A 15,000-nucleotide genomic window follows, 5' to 3' on the forward strand; every position below is an offset into this window, starting at 1 on the left:
ACACACACACACACACACACACCGAAATCAAAAGTGTCCTTCCCTGACGTTAGCACTTTCACTTTATCCACAAAATTCAACGCCTTCATCATCGTTTATAAATTCCTCTGCATTCTGACTGTTCATGTTATTAATCCACACACTGAAATCTCTTGCGACAATGACAGTTGCACTATCTGTACCCAGTGACGGCATATACAGTCTAAACTCATTAATAAACGTAATAGTATTAGTGCCTAGGGGCCTATAAACTACTATGAAAATGAATTTCCGTCCATCACAGCTAGCTTGTATGTGCTAAAATCTGTTCATCCTCTCTATTAATTCCTTAAAAAGTTGGAAGCAAAAATTCCTACCCCACCAGTTTTCCTCCAATGCCATGTTATATCCAAGTATGTCATTAATCAAATTTTGAAAAAAAGCCTCATTTCTCACTGACAACATTTAAGAAACTCCCCTTTTAAAATATCCAAGTTTGTGCTAATCAGTATCCGTTTTCTATTGTAGTCTGATCTTGACAATCTTCTCTTCCATTACCGAACATCACCCAAGGTCTATTGGACTTTTCTAGACTTTGACAACGCCTTGTAGCATCCATCACCGAGAGATAAACCTCTGACTTTTTGAACCTAATACAATTGATGTATTTTTCTCCATTTGAAACAATCCTCAGTATTATGATTACTAGAACACTTAGCATAGCGCAGGTCTTCTCCACCTTTTCTAGCAGCACATCGCCAATGATAACACTCGTAAAATATATGTATCTCACTAAATTGACACACCTACTCCAATTTGCCATGTTCATGATTTTTTTTCGAATCATGTCCCACATTTCCGGGTAAACAAACACCTAAAGATGTAATGCTTCGTTACCCATCGGTAGGATTGCTGAATACTTTTTTTTTAACTATCCCCTGTAGTAATAATTATCAATCAGATTGTTTACATTACAAATCGTTACTTTGGCTTTCAGTTTCCACACACTTTTAGCTGCCATTTCACTGACATTCAATAGTTTTTTATTGCTTTCTCATTCCTCTCCCTTCCTTCTCGAGATTCATTAACTTTCTTTGTATGAATCTTGTAACCAATATTTCCATGCCTCCCATAAACCTGTGAAACTTACCGCTTCTCATGAAACACCTTACGTTGACTTCACAACTAGTAGATTTCTCTTAGCTTTTTTTTTTTTTTTTCTTGGCCACATCAGCCAAGATAGTCAAGGTCCGAGTCAGTCTGATCGAAGCAAATCATTCACTGTTTCATTGAGTTAAAACACAAAACTCATTTCAGTGATATCCTTCTACAACTGAGAACACCGTCAAAATCACATGACCAATTTATGATCTCGATTTTTGCCAGGTATCACATCCTAGAGATGAACATAATTTAGATGTACTATACAATAACCACCGAGTTCAAGTTTCACAATACTATGTAAGAGGAGAGCACGCCACACATGTAGGCTTACTGTATATATTATATATTAGATATCACATCATGCATTATATATTACATATATGTATGTATATACACAGTATGTATCTATATGTGTATATATATATATATATATATATATATATATATATATATATATATATATATTCATTAATTTATGTACGTATGTGTGCCTATATACGCATGTATGCGCGCGCGCGCGCACGCACGCACACACACACACACACACACACACACACACACAGATATATAGAGGATAGAGGTCTCCTGGAACATCGAAGTCACAGAGAGCTTTGTATACCTCGGTAGTGCAGTTCATGACTCTGGGCTTCAGACCAGGATGTCAGAAGGCGGACTGGCCTGGGAGCAGGGGTCATGAAATCTCTCGACAAGAGAATTTGGAGGTGACGGTACCTATGCAGAAGGACCAAGCTACGTGTCTCCAAGGCCCTGATACTGCCAATTTTACTATACGGCAGTGAAGCCTGGACGCCATCTTGTGCTTTAGAATCTCGTCTTGATGCCTTTTGTAACAACTGTATCATGGGATACAGTTGGCGGGACATGTGTCCAACCAACGGTTGCACTGTGAGATTGGTACAGAACCTGTTACTTGCACAATACGTGATCGCCAACTCAGGCTATACGGCCACCTGGCTCGTTTCCACAGGATGATTCTGCCACCAGGTTATCTCTCTTCAAGACAATTCAGAGTGGAGGAGGCCTGTGGGACGACATAGGAATTCGTGGCTTGGGCAGATCGATCAAACCTGTCATGAAGAACTAGATTGACCTGGCCCTTGCCTGGCGGCTCGCCATGAGGGACCCTCGTAGGTGTAAAGGAAAGGGCGGATGCAGCTATGTGCTCCTGTTGGGGTTAGCTCCCAGTGATGAAATATATATATATATATATATATTATACACACACAAAACGCACACACGCGCACACACACGCACACATGCGCACGCGCACACACACGCACACGCACGCGCACACGCACACGCACACGCACACGCACACACAAAATTATTTGTATTCGCACCTTTAGATCTTTCTTGTCTTTGCTACATGATTTTTTTTTCCAAACACCTAGTTGAGTTGTATTATTTATTTAATAGATATACCAAGTAGTTTTATTGCAGTGCGAGACGACTTTCTGATCTGCTAGATTTTGCTTCTCAATCTTATTTTATATGGACGCGTACACGATTGACATGGGTGTCAAACTCAGATCCTATCGATGGCCAATTTATATTTCAAGTATATATGTAAAACGATACCGTAATGCAAATATGCAGTGATATCATCAAGATCAAAGTCATCATGTTTTATTGCGCGCTACATAGTAGCGCTTGTATTCTGAAACTCAAGTAGCACCAAACTGCCCAGTGTCAGTTTAGAGGTGCTCTGACTCAAGGTCTGTATAAGTATACTTATACAGATGGTTGTGGATTTCTAGTTGTCAGTGATCAAAACAAATGTACTATACATCATAGGTCACACAGCATTATGGTAAAGTATTGTGGTGAAGAAGGTAAATATGAGTTAACGATTTGGGTAAGTGGATAGAGGGGGATGAAGAAAAGGAAAAGGAAAGATGAAAAAGACTGCAAAATTAGTTGAGGCGAGGGCTGAGATCCCAGGCATGGGTGATACCTAGAGTCACAGTCTCAGTCTCTACCTCCTGAGCTCCCCCACACCAATAACGAGCATGGGGCTGGGGGCTTGTCCTTTACATCTTTCATCCTTTAGTACATTCTTTTTTACATGTGTTTAGGAATATTTTTTTAGTATCTAACTTTATATTTGCTACATCTGGTTTGTGTGTAAAAATAAAACTCTAGAACCATCTTCAACATTTATTCATAATTGTTCCAAATCTTGACATCATATTTGCATCATGTATGAGACCATGACTTTATACAAGACCAGTGTTGTCAACAATTTATTCTAAGTCTTGCAGTTAATACATGATGTAACAAAGTAATAAATAATCTCAAGACCTTAGGATTTTTATTTTTATTATTTTTTTGTTCTCAACCAACTACCACAACACGGAGGCGGCCACTGATGCTACGGAATAAAGGATAATTTGGTGGCACAGAAACAAAATCTGAAACCCTACCTCTGTGAACAGCATAAGTCGGTTTGACTTTCGTGACTTTTAGAAAGGTTTGTTAACATCTTCCTGGATTTGTAAGACACAGGCTATATTTCACAAAGTTCAGAATTGGAGTCAGGAATAGGGTTTTACTTGTTTTTTTTTCTTTTCTTTTTTTTTAGGAACTATTAATCTGATACTGTCAACCAAGTGTCTTTAAGTATGACTGATAGAGAAATCTACTCAATTTACTCTAAAAATGGATGAAACTATAAGTATTGGTGCTACACTTAATACACAAACAGTATTTATAGAAATGAAGGACCTAAATGTAATTTCTAAGTTCCTTGTGTACATTATGTATAAAATGAGATATACTGGACATTGGAGGTTCATATTATGACGCCATCATGAAATTTTGCTCATGCAAATTTTCACTATTTTTCAGATCCATTTTATAATAATCATCCCAAATTACCTGAAACCAATTCCCTTGTTTACATATGTTTATGTACAACCAACACTATCCTTAGGTATGTGAGTTAACTCTCAGTCAAAATTGATACCTTTTACACTGCACTACAATCAAAAACTATCATAATACTTTATACTGTATATGAATTATTCCACTTTCTTTTTCTTTTCCCTTCCTTACCTTTGCTTCTCAACTTCAAAACCAAGTACACATCTTATTATGCCTGAGAATTCCTCACACCTCACAACTGAATACATAAAAATAACATACTCAGTATAAGGCTATATTACATATGGAATAATACTTATCACTAATCACTAAACACCAGCCCCAATGAACAACAGCATGTACTGGAATCTGGGCTGACATACGTCTTAGTACGAGTATTGCTCACAGATTACTTTTCTAGGTGTTATGTGGCCCACACATTTTGTTACTGCATCTAATGTATATTTGTAACCTTGCAAACACCTACATCAATAAAGTACATAACTTCTTATTACATAATACAACAATCCTTTAGTCAAAGAAACATAATAACAAATATATATATCAACAATAATAATAATAGTAATAGTAATAATAATAATAATAATAATAATAATAATAATAATAATAATAATAATAATAATAGAAATAATGAAGATAATCATGATAATGAATATTACTTTCATTTCTTTCCAGAAGGAAAGTATGTAACAATAATATGAACAAGAAATACATAAAAACAGAAGTCTTGCTGAAATTCAGATTAGCATGACAGTATGATACGAGATGTGGGCTTAAGGCTTGGTGTGTGTGTGGCAAGAAGCAAACAGAGGACTCTTTTTAAATACAAACCTCTGACCTTCAGCCTATATTAAAATAATCCCAACTACTGGGATTTTCACAGTAACATTTTATATATATTTTGACAACACTGCTAATACATACACAGGTTGCAAATTCAGGTTGAAATTAACCCATTTACTTGCACCACAACTTTAAAAATGATATCTATGTGCCTATCTCACAAATTGGAATGCACACAATTTTTCTTTGCAACAACTACATCCACTGCAAACCTCGTCCTCTCCTATGTACAGCTACTATTATTTCTATATATTTAGATATGAGTAATAGAGCTACAGGGTCTTGGTGTGTGGTGATCTTCTTTGAGTCTAGACTGTCATTTACATGTTAAAACAGTTTCCAACAGGACAAATTACAGTATATATCCAGAACTACTACACAATATTGAACTCTTACTTGTTTGCGTTTTTCGACACATCTATTACAAAACAGTAATAAAGACACTAGTTGCATTACTGAGTACTTGTTCCTTTTACAAACATCTCATACTGGATTGATGATATATCAAGGCATTTCATTTTAAAATTTCACTAGTAACCTACTGCTACCCAATATAACAGCTGAAATTCTGCAATTTGGCTATAACATGAGATGCTGATACATTTCAAGCACATCTGCTTCTATTTTCTATCATCAACACTTAAAATACTGATGCCTCAAAAAAATAAATATATTACAGATTCACCACACAGCGTCAGCTCTCTACATCCCATGACTCAACTTTTGGCTTACAGACACTGGAATGTACAATTCATATAATACACTTTTGTATATTCCTTAAAATTAAATTAAATCCATGCTATGATACACTGTAATTAATAATCATGTGTTGGCTGACTGGGCATGATAATGTTTATATGCGGCAGTGCACATCTGGAACCTATTACTGGTTATACTTCTGATAAAATGTATATTTCAATAACGATAATCAATCAACTCGTATATATTCTACTAATCAAATATGAATTGTCTGGGACAACAAAGATCTCAGTACTTGTTTTAAATAAGTTACAATATTAACAATGCAATTCATTCTAAAACTTTATAGCTTCTATACTCAAAAAGGTGAAAATGACATGCATTTAGCCTGATGACGACAATCAGCACTACTAGCACACGATGTTGGCGACTTCCCACACTTTCAGTCAACATACAACATGAGGCAAGGGTAACAAAGAGAAGCCACAACACTTAACAGTTGGTCATGACGAAGAGCAAGGTTTTGTTTCAGGACTGCCGATATTATGCATTTATTATGCCCAACCTACAATAAAGGAAGTGATGCATTAGAAAAATTATCAACATTTCCATAAAGTAAATGGAAAAATAAAGAAACTAGTTCCAATATAACATTTTTCTTCACACCTGAACTATTCTAGTCAAGAAGTTTGCTGTTTGAAAGGGAGAATTTCCTTCCATTGAATACTCAACGTATGCCAAAAGTAAAGATAAGAGTAAATAGACTAACCTGCAGTGTTACAGGGCACCAAAGGGATCAAAGCCAGCTGGCTGCGAGGCTTGGGTTGGTTGTGCCCCAGGTTGAGGGGCAGCAGCACCTGGGAATGCTTGACCCATCATACCTATTCCCTGCTGAAGTGACAAGCATGTCTTATTATAAGTTATAACAACCGTGTGTGTATTTATACATGTGTATGTATCACTTTCTGTATAACAAGCAAGTTTGTTATATCCAAATATTAATTATAGTACCATTCTTTTATGTCTAATAAAAAGTTACATTATCAAATTACCACTGAATGAGAAACAAACCATTTTTAACATTGAATGTAAAGATAAATCACTTGTGATTTAAGTACAGAAATGGAACTTATTATGATGATCAGCAGTATAATGTTGCTTTACAATAATCAATAAATTATTGTGTTTTACCATAGGTTGCTGTGGGAAATTCCCAGTCATAGGCATCCCACCACTCCACTGTCCTGGCTGTCCGGGTGCCCCAGCTGCAGGCATTTGCTGGCCTGGCATTTGTGGACGAAAACCTGCGGTTGCAGAAGCTGGAGCTGCAGGAGTCCAACTAGCTCCTCCAGTTTTGCTTTGGGTCTTTGGTGAATTCCACTGTCCTCTGGACATTTTTGCAAAACATTATGTTATAAGAAATATAAAAATTATTTGTAACCACATTTACTGATCTTATAAAAATTATTTGTAACCACATTTACTGATCTTATAAAAATTATTTGTAACCACATTTACTGATCTTATCCACACATTTTGTATACAGAACACAGAAAATTGTATATAACTCACTTAGGTGCCACAGGACCCTTGATATTAAGGTTGTCCACTAAAGATGACAAGGACATATCAAGGTCAGAACTTATAAGTTTACTGGGCTGTGTTGACGCAGGAAGTTGAGCTGGGGTGCCCATTGCTGTGGCCACGGGAGCAGCACCACCACCCACACTACCCTCTGGCTTCAGGATGTCCCCAAGCCCATCAAATGCTGTTATAAGTATAACATGTTAGAAAACTGAGCACTTCTCTTCCTTATGTCATACTTTCCCTTGAAAATAATGCACACATGAATACACCTATTCTTGATATTAGAATTATAAATGTGATTTTAAAACTAAAAAATAATTCACAATACATATTCTCAGATGTAACACAAGAAGCCCTGAAAGTCTGGGACTCTGATATATTATCTATATAAAAAAAAGCATTTAACTGAGTAACATTTTACAATTTTAAATTCTTTAGATTGATCAGATTGCTTTTGTTTGGTTACTTCCAAAAAATCTCATTAATAAAGTACATTTTCAGTTGCTGCTAGAAAAAATAAATAAAAAATTGATAATGATGACAGTAAAAATCTCTCTTAGTCAGCAGAGGATAATATCAATCAGAGAACAGACATATGGAAAATAGGTCACATGCAAAGATCACAACATGCACAAATTCTATACTACGTTGTAGTACTAAACACAAATGTTTTAATATAAACAGTACAGGAAAACAACTTACTATGACACTCTGCCTCTCTTCATCCTACATCTTTCGACCTCAAATTTCATGTGAACTAATTCTGGATGCACCTAACCACTAACACATATGTGCTCTCACAATTATCTAGATCACCTTACATGCTATATCTGAAATAACATTAATACACGATACTCAGGCAAGGAAGAGAGGCTGAAGTGGTCAGTTATCAATATTCAACTTTGCACAGCCTAGAGGTTCATCTATTTCTGTTTGATTCCTTTGGTTCTTATTATGCTAAAATAGCCTTCAATGTGGTCACAATGGTTCTGCACAGGCAAAAAATGACTTCCTTATACATATAGGAATTAGGACAACAGTACTCATACAGTTACTACAGTTACGTTCACTCTGGTTTATAAACTGGTGAACTCTACATATTTTTTAATTATTTACTGTTGTTTTGTGGGGGGGGGGGGATGATTTACAGATACTGGATGTTGTGGCCATTATAATGCATAGTATTTGGATCTCAAGCAAGAGTAAAAATGCAAGAGTGCAAGACTACCCATGCCATGTGCAGTTGTAAAACAAACACATTTCTGCTTCCATAACTGACTGCATGATGCACAGATTAGTGTTTAACATAGCAACAGGCATTTCATATGAAAGATTTGTGCTTTAAAATCTGTAATGTGTCTGCACCTAAAGCAAGCTACTGAAGATCAGGATGAAAGTTAGCAGTGGCTGCATAATGGAAATAATTAAACAATACTTTGAAATGAAAGTGGTAACTCAGATAATAGTTTTATTCATAAAGATTTTCTCAGAGAAATTAATCAATTCCATTTCTAGAGCGAGTATTTTGCATAAATTTGTTAAAGCAGTACAAAAAATATGGTAAAAACCTATTACTTCTAAAGATAAATAAATTAATCAGTGTTGGCAAAACTATTCTGGATGTGGACTGGCCTTTGTTAGTGATGTGAAAAGTTAGTAGTGTTAGAGAACTAATTTTCATTAAGAAAGAAAAACAAATTTTAGAAATTTATACACATGGCAATGTTTGAACACTGCAGATGTGAAATATCAGCTTGCTGGATATAAACATCACATGGACAAGCATAAAAAGGTTAGCTGCAGACATGGTAGCATCAGAGGCTATGCTAGAGCCATTGTTAAAATGTGCAAATATTAGCTAGTTGGATACGGAAGTACCTTTACAGGGACATAAAAATCTTGGCTGATAATCTGTTTATGATTTGGTCATTTTCTTAACTGATACTGATAAAATAATTGTAAAATCAATTAACAAACAAATAGAAACAAATAAGAACCAAAAAAGGAAATTTAGTAGATGCTTGTGCCCCTGTTACTTGGTTAGGCAGTGAACATGAGAGTAGGTGCTGTGCTGTGGTTGTCACCTTGAGGCTGAGAGCGCTGCACAGTAGGAGCCTGGAAGGGCACACCACTGTTACCAACGCCTGCCAGGGAATCCAACCCACTCAAGAGGTCAGCTGTAGAAGTGGTGTTGGTAGTGGTTGTGGTGGTGGTGTCCAGAGAGATACCACCACCCTGTGAGGGGAGGGAAGGACCAGGGGGGCCTGACACACCAAAGGCAGCAAAAGGATTGACATCGGAGTCAGTGCCACCTCCTATGGCTGCAGCTTGCAAGAGAAGAGTAGTGTGATGGTCACACAGCTGCTTGCTATGTTCTGTCCTCCCAATGCTGAGGCAGTGCACATTCAGTCAAATAAAATTTCAAAACACATTTTAAGGGATCTATTTGTTCTACTAAAAATGTAACCAAAGCTGTTATCTTTTCCTAGAGCACTCACTACTGCAATAAAAAACATTGCTTACCCATCAGAGACGATCTTACTCTATGATGCCTGAAGTACTACAAAGTTCAACCCAAATATATGATATTCATATATTAAAAAAAAAAAAAAAAGTTATTTGTAACAATCATGCTTTTGCTTACTTGAAACCAATCATTCTCCTACCCAAAAATATTGAATAAAAAAAATAACACTCTAGACATTATTTATCCAGTGAATATTACAAATTTTCTACAACTTCTTGGGCAAAATATATTTTCCTAGGTCTTGCTAATAAAGCTTTACAAGTTCCGCAGAAAAATCCTCTGAGAAATCCTTAATGTTTCTAAATGTCTGATCTAAAAGCACAACTAAGTCAACTAAGTGTTACATGGTCTAAGTTAGAATATGCGTCTAATATCTGTTACATTTATACTACTACCTGACATACACAATTTCCTACTTATTTGTTATAGATTTCCCATAAGAATAACTAGCATCCTCTTTTGCAATAAGAAGTGAAAATTAACAAACCATTAACTCTATTCTTCCAAAGTCAAATACAACTTACAATTTAGACTAAAACATGTAACATTTAATCATGATTATTTGAAAAACAATAAAAAAAATCCAACAAGCACTATAACATGACTAATCCTACTAAAGGCTATAAATAGTACAACTTATTAACTTATTAAAAAACATTTTTTGAAGCTCACTTTAAAACTACCCAAGAAATATCTAATTCTCCCTGATATCCTCCTCCTCTACATAGTCTATCTGATTTTTATTGTGTTATAAAAAAAAAAAAAAATGCTATAAGAAAAGTGAAAAAATACTACTTTCTACATGAACTACAACAATCTCAACACTCAAAATCAATATGACATAATAAGAGAAAAATACAGATTTCAAATGAAATGAAATTCCCAACCTTCATGCTATGTATAATAGTCATTGCTCAGTGAAGGTGAAGGAAAAATCAAAGTGTGCTGACGTGGGCCAGGAAGGCTTGACAATGAAATGTATTTTATGTTTACCCTGGTACAGTACCAATGGCTGCCTCTCGTCTCTCATGTAAAAAAAAAAGTGATCAAAGTAACCATATCAATAATATATTACAAAGGAAACACAGACACAGATACACACACACACACATATTCAAACACACTAATTCCTGATAGATGGATCTGTAACATCCACTGTGATATCTTTATCATTTCAGAACATTAAGCATGAAGAATGAACTTCTGAGACTTCAACATATTCAGAGAAATTATAATATGTATGTGAAATCTGATACTTGATATTCTACTCAATAAAAAATCATTATGTCAATAAAACATAGGATATGGTATATCATGTGGTAAGACTGAAATTCAATAGTTCATTATATTTTCCAAATGCTTCTCAATGGCCTCTGACACAAAGATCACTTCAAATTTATATATATACTTTGATTATATCAAAATTTCAGATTTTATACAAGAGAAATGTTGAATTATGAGATTTCTTTTGTGTCCCATGTCAAAGCATACTGAGAATAACACCAAAGATCTATTTTGAGATATTATGGCAACATGTCCAGTAAACCCCATTCATTGTTTGCAAATTACTCATACTCAGAAATGGAAATTTTACCGACTCCTAACTAGTGGGGAATATCGATCAATTAAGCAATAATCGGGAGATCCCTTCACTGAATAACATGCACAAAAGGTTTCTAGTATTTTGGCATTATGATTCCTGGATAAGGTTAGTCTAAGGGCAGCTCATCTTTCCTTTATGAGGATAGTGTTAAGAATGATAAGTAAGGGTGGCTGCACCTTCCACTGGTTCGGCTGTATTCATGGTGATCTTTAAGCAAACATTACAAATAGTAACTGTGGACACTGACCTCTAATACACATCAAACTTTAAAATAATTTTAAGAGAAATGCTCCTTTACAATACTGAGGTAACAAATTCAAATTAACTGTAAAGAGAGAAAACTTACGAAAGACACTGGCTTTGTATTCATTAGGGCTTTGAAAATACTGCAAATGTAGGTTATTTTTACTGGAACTTATATCTTAGACATTCATCTTGTAGAAGATCCCCTACACAATTTTCAAAATGAAGTATAAATGTACAGTCTAGGCTAAATCTATGGGTAAAGGTGGGAAAACACTTTAACTCCTCAACAGTCGCTACCATACAATGAATTAACCAAGTATAGGATCAAATTATTTTGCGGGTTACTTCATATTCTTTAACCTGTATCTGCCGGGCCTATAGCCTTCATAACAAACCAACTCATCACTCTGGGTACGCTATAGGCAAAATGCTAAAAGTGAGTCGAGTGGAAAGTTCTGCTACGTAGAGTGGACTCCCGGGCCTAATGGCAGGATGGTTGCCAGAAGTCACCAGATTTAGTAACACTGAGAGATTTCTGATACCATTATTGAAGAGTTAAAGAGACAAGTAATCTTTTCCACAGCCCGATGTCTCCCTCTTCCTATTATAAGCATACTAGCTCAGGAAAAGATTGCCATAATATGGACAAACCAGGTTTAATGAAAACAAACAGAAATTCAACAACTATTTATACTCCCCCTCCATAGGTAGAAATGCAAAGCTCCCAGCTCTACCTCAGTATACAAAATTTAGATATTAGAAAAAATCAACATACACCTATATGAAGAATCAGCAATAAAAGTAATGCCTTCTACAGGGGTTTTGGGATAACAATTGCCATAAAATACTTTGACAGATATGAAGGCACTGTCTCCAAATCCACGTCATACCCACTCCTGTGAGCAGGATGACTGGACAAAAACTGGAACAGATCTGCAGCATACATATGGAACTGTTTAAATATGATGGTGAAGCTATGGTGAGAGTTGCATGTTGCATTCTCTGTCACCTAAAACTGACATAATTTCCCTTAACTGGTTATGAAATGGTAAAAGTAACTACAGTGGACTACAGACACACTTGCATAGTGCATCAAGCAAGAGTAACAATATGGACTTCTTATAAGTCTGCATAATGTATCCTGGGACTCAAAGCCCAAAGGAACTTGGCCTCTGCCATAGGATTCTAGGTGAAACAAGGAAACCACATTGCATACCACTGTTATGTTAGCAATGGAATTGCCATAACCTATGATGTTACTGAATTCTTACAAAATTAACAACATTATCCATACACCCTATGTTGGTTTCCATTATATATGAATAAAAAGACAGAAGACAAGTTTGACTTGCCTGTATTTCTAAAGATAATTAAAAAAATCTTTACCCATCTAGATACTAAAACCATTCATTCATTCTCTCATACAGATCTTAAAGACATCACTACTGTTGCATCAAGAAGGTATACCTGTGCATAAAGACCACATGATTTATCAAGGTTTTACTGTAATAAATACATTAACTACAATCTATAATACTGCAAACAAATTAAGAAAAAACTGTCAGCCTGGACTTATAGAAGATACATATATCTCCATTCACAATTCCTATAAACTTCTCTTAAATTTGCTTATCAACTGCAAAATAATATGAGCACTTCTAAATACATTTAGTTCTTTTAATCTAAGCAAATATGAGAGGTTCATTTAACCATTAAAAATGAGCCAACTACTTACCTGAAACCAAGAGATCTGATTACAAACAACTTGTATTCTCCTTCATACTTACTTCCCTGGATGTTACCCAAACAGATACATATATTAAAGAAAACACATAGACAACTCAGTACTACAGAATCATAATTAATTACAAAATAATCAAATCAATGGATGAAAGCCATAAAATCACCACCGAGGACTGCACCACAAGTAGTTAAAGAGTTATCACAAAGAGTTCTGGATTCAAACAATGATAAGTGTTAGTCAAGCAATGTTAGGTCACCTTATCCCAACATATGTAACTAACAAATATACTTAGGCTATTACCTGGCCAGTTGAAGGTACTGCTCGGCACTGTGTCTGTTACATGCAACAACAATAGTTCATATTATTATTTCTCCAGTTTACTAGTGCAGCATACATAACGGGCAGTCAGTACTATCATAAAGTGCAAACATATGAAGAAGAAAAAGCTCACTTCACATTATTGATACTAGTTGCATAAATAATCATAATATATATATAATTATAATATATAATATATATATAAATTAAATATAATATATATATATATAAAAAATAGTATATAAATAAATAAATAAATATAATAATATGATATATATATATATATACATATAAAAAATCATATATAATTATATATATATAGATAAAATATATAATAATACAATATATATAAAATATATAATATATATATGTAGATAATATATATATAATAGAATATATATATTGTATATATAAAGATATAAATTATATGAATATATATAAATTTTATTAGATGATATATATATAATTGAAATTTTTAATAAAGCTATTTATTATAATTAATAAATAAAAAATATATAATTAAAAACTATATATTTAAAAATTAAATTATATATATATAGTATATATATATATATATATAGGTATATATATATTATATATAGTATATATATATATATATATCTATATATATATATAGAATATATATTATATATATATATTTTATATATGTATATATATATTTATATATATTATTATATATATATATTATATTTTATATTATTACCATATATTTAATTATATATATATTATATATATATTAATATTATATATATATATATATATATATTATATTATTATATACTATATATATATATATATATATATATATATATATATATATATATAATCTGCATGGACTAAGTGTGCATACTTTATCTATATGCAGAGATGGGCAGTATTTCTGGTAGCTTTAGCTGGATACTTGAGCATTTTCTCTCTATTACTAATTTCTATACTTAAAAAAAATAACTAATCATCAAAAGGGCTGCAATCTCATAGACAGTAGTTCTATAACTGCTCGGGAATTTACTAAAAAACTACTGGAACTAGTGGGGTCTAAAATTCAATGGGGGTATCACAAATGGGGAACATGAAACACAGACATGGACACATACACCGAAAAAATAAAAGGCAATTTTATTATGTAATGCTAATGATACCCATATCATATCTTGGGCATGTACTGTTAGAGGCACCACCACTAGTTCTGGAGCAGTTTCCTAGTAGTTATCTCGATCTGTAGTCTTCAGCACATCAATTTATAAGTGGAAGATAATTTTAACATCTAAAAGTACCAGCACTATTTCCCAACTCTTGTTTGTTGTTTTGTATACTGCAAAATGGGATAAAGAGAATAAAATGATACATAAATACAAGGTCTGAGAG

General features: G+C 34.0%; 1 protein-coding gene across 33 annotated transcripts in view; it reads right to left on the reverse strand.

The window, feature by feature from the left end:
• Positions 1 to 3,307: 3,307 nt before the first annotated feature.
• The window catches only part of LOC119568391 (phosphatidylinositol-binding clathrin assembly protein LAP-like), a 92,905-nt gene continuing 81,212 nt past the window's right edge, over positions 3,308 to 15,000 (reverse strand). For 10 of the 33 annotated variants that reach the window (XM_037916987.1, XM_037917015.1, XM_037916931.1 and 7 more), the window contains 6 exons: positions 13,597 to 13,629; positions 9,261 to 9,503; positions 7,162 to 7,357; positions 6,781 to 6,976; positions 6,359 to 6,480; positions 3,308 to 6,154 (listed from right to left, as the gene is read on the reverse strand). In XM_037916987.1, coding sequence (XP_037772915.1) covers positions 6,367 to 6,480; positions 6,781 to 6,976; positions 7,162 to 7,357; positions 9,261 to 9,503; positions 13,597 to 13,629 — 782 coding nt within the window. In that variant the 3' untranslated portion in view covers positions 3,308 to 6,154; positions 6,359 to 6,366. The remainder of the gene's footprint in view (positions 6,155 to 6,358; positions 6,481 to 6,780; positions 6,977 to 7,161; positions 7,358 to 9,260; positions 9,504 to 13,596; positions 13,630 to 15,000) is intronic. The other 23 variants (XM_037917087.1, XM_037917117.1, XM_037917072.1 and 20 more) reach the window with 14 other exon arrangements.

The sequence above is a fragment of the Penaeus monodon genome, chromosome 4 (assembly GCF_015228065.2).
Source record: "Penaeus monodon isolate SGIC_2016 chromosome 4, NSTDA_Pmon_1, whole genome shotgun sequence".
Lineage (NCBI taxonomy): Eukaryota > Metazoa > Arthropoda > Malacostraca > Decapoda > Penaeidae > Penaeus > Penaeus monodon.